This window comes from Pteropus alecto, unplaced genomic scaffold, assembly GCF_000325575.1.
Source record: "Pteropus alecto unplaced genomic scaffold, ASM32557v1 scaffold269, whole genome shotgun sequence".
In the NCBI taxonomy this organism is placed as follows: Eukaryota; Metazoa; Chordata; class Mammalia; order Chiroptera; family Pteropodidae; genus Pteropus; species Pteropus alecto.
The window spans coordinates 1190904-1193861 of NW_006443566.1; the positions used below are offsets into that span (position 1 = coordinate 1190904).

Here is a 2958-nt window from a genome sequence, read left to right on the forward strand (position 1 = left end):
AATACACTTGAGATCTTGGGGTATGAGTTATTTCCTGACCCAAAGTCTCAGAGAGCAGAAGTATCATCTTCTCTGGTGTTCGTTAGAGATAGAATTAAAAGAGGTAACATATGTAAGGCTTGGGCACAGAGCCAGGCACATAGGAGAGAAACAAAGATTAGTTCCTTCCTCTTGCTTCATCATTCTTCTCCACCTTGATCTCACTTCTGTCACAGCTGAGTATTCTTAGCTGTGGCTAGATCAAATGATGACAAATGGTGGAGACAGGTGAGTCTTGAGTCAAAGCCCAGGTCTTTCTGAGGTGTCAGAGTGGAGAACATAGGCAAGTTCAGGGTCCGGAAGGTGAGTTGAGCTGATGTCCAGACTTATAAGCCTTGATAATAAACATGGGCAAGAGAAGGTCCAAGTGATGGGTTGTGATTGATATTAAGGATTAATTAGATATTAGGAAACAGGTGAGTTATGCAGATCAACTGAGAACAGTGATTCCATTCGATTCAACAAATGTTTATAATGTCCCCTGCTATGTGCAATTAAATGCTTTAAGATTTCTGAGTTAGAAACAGCTGAGCATGTGGCCAAGTATAATTTATGTTTGACTGCTGACCTTGGGCAAGGACAATCAATCTCTGCTCTGGCTTTAGTAACCTGGTTTGGGCAGATAAGGCTCACAGTGAGAACTGTGTTAGGGGTGGGGTGGGGGATGATAAATTTCTGCATGTGCTGCTGATCATAACCAAAGACAGAGTCCCTGGGAGACTCACAGTTTAAATGCTCCATCTGGGTGGGCTATCCCTAGATATGGGGATATGTCTGTCTTTCTCTGGTGCTAGGTTTCTTTGGTTCTTTGTGTTTCTAAAACAGAATTCTCTTAATTCGACTATATTCAACAGAGGTCTTAAACTAGAGTTTGGGTTGGAAGGAACATGCTGTTATACTTTGGGGCCATGTGAGGCTTGACAATCATGTTATTAAGTTCCAGTATTTAGCTTGGGTATCCCCCACCCCCACCAGGCATTACAGAATGTTATGCATATGAAAGAAAGGAAGTTGGTTTTCTTTCCTTTCCCTTTGTTTTGTTTTGTTTTCTTACTGGGTCAACGATTAACCACTTTGGAAGGAGTAGAGCTGAAATAATCCCATCAGGAATTGGCATTGGGTTTCTGGGAGCCCCAGGCTTCACAACCTCTTTTAGATAGTGTCTAGGAATTGGGACGAGGGAAGCTTGAGTGAATGTTGGTTTATTTTATGTATCTAAGAGTAATTTCATAAATACTAGAAATTATGCAGGAAAAAAACACCCTATTTTCATTAAATGATTGACTAATAGACAAGAGGTATTTGAATGGATGCACACCAGAATTGGATCCTTTGAACTTTTATGCAGGCAGAGCATTTTATTCAGGAGCAATCTCCAAAGTTTAGGAATTTGTTTCTGGTAAGAAACCCAGTATCACACTAATGTATTCTCATTATAAAAAACCCCACAATTGTGTGCCTGCTGGAACTCAGGAGTGTGTTCTTCAACCTGTACCCCTGTGGACGGCCAGCAAACCTATGAATGGAGACTCCCACTGCACATGCACCTCTAGGCAGAGCGGCCTCCCTGGTAGTCAGGCTGAGGTGGTTTCCTGAGGACAAGGAACTATGTGCCAAATCTGATTTAGGAACCAATAAGTTAAGATTATGGAAATGAATGGAAAGAAAAGCATTTGGCAAACAACGTCAACTTTGGGGAGGGGAAATCCCTCACAACCACTGGGCCCTCCCGTGGAGAGGCCCAGAGAAAACCCCTGAGCACCCTGAGGGAGAGGCCTGGGTGCTCGGAGACCTGCCCAGTGGCTCTGCGCCTGAGCTTTGAGGGTCCATCTCGTCCTGGAAACACACGCTGCGTGGTGACGTCACCGCGCAGGGTTTGCCCGCTGGAGCCAGCGTCTCCGGGTCCACACTGGTCCACACCAAGCGAGGCCTGGAGACAGTTTCCAGGGGCACTTCCGCTTCAGCTTGTTTCTATTTTAAAGCCTGGAGACAATTAAAGACCAATGTCTGGTGCCAGTATTTTTTTTCTCCCCACAGTTCAGCTATTCTTAGAAACAGTTGAGCCAGTGGTGGTGGAGTCTGAAAGCGATGGAATCTTTTCCTCCGTGTGGCAACAACTTATTTTTCCTGTGGAAGCTTAGCGGTGCTTTTCTTGGGCTCAGCAGTGCGGCCGATGCGGCTTGGATGGCTCAGGCCCTGGGAGCACACACACTGAACCCTTTGGAAAGGAAGAAGGAGGACAAGGAGCAGTGGCAGGCAGAGAGGAAAAAGCAGGACTGGCGTTCCATAGGCAGCTGGTTTATTTATAGCTCCTCAAATGGTGTTTGTTCAACTACCCTGAACTTTTGTGGAAGTTCAAATATGGGAACTGAAGTGATAAAAATGCTAATTGTATTTTTAAAATTATTTTTAACTGTTTATGAAGCTACGAGTGCATTTTGGCAAAATGGTCTGCTTTTAATATGGTCATGTCGAATTAAAAAATAATTTATTCAGCCAGATTTTGTTGAGCACTCACAATGTATGAAACAAGGTTATTTAAGGTATGCTTTTTGTCTTCAAGTATAAGAAATAATAATAATAATAAAAAAACTATGACTAAATCTTTTGAAAAATGTATTCTAAAAAGAAAAAAAGGGAGAGGAGAAATAAGAAATGCACAGGGATTTCTAGAATAAAAATAACCAGGGAACATTATACCCAAAAGTGTATATTAGAAAGACCTTCTGCATGTTGAACTAGGAACATTCCAGAAAGATTCAATGCGAAGTATTGTTTGCTTTTGTATATGTTTGAAATAGTCCAAAATGAAAATTAAAAACTATAAGAACAAAAGAAAAAATTATGTATATTTTGAAATCATTAAAATCAAACTGGAAAAAAACTCCTTGTTGAGTACAGCCTAGATGACAATTTAAA

The 2958-nt window shown here is 41.8% G+C and overlaps 1 protein-coding gene across 1 annotated transcript; it reads left to right on the forward strand.

Annotated features, from left to right (window-relative positions):
* Positions 1 to 254: 254 nt before the first annotated feature.
* CUNH10orf126 (chromosome unknown C10orf126 homolog) lies at positions 255 to 2411 on the forward strand. Its single transcript, XM_015598737.1, is given in 2 exon segments — positions 255 to 267; positions 2077 to 2411. Coding segments are annotated over 2 exon segments (348 nt in total).
* The last annotated feature ends 547 nt before the right edge of the window (positions 2412 to 2958 follow it).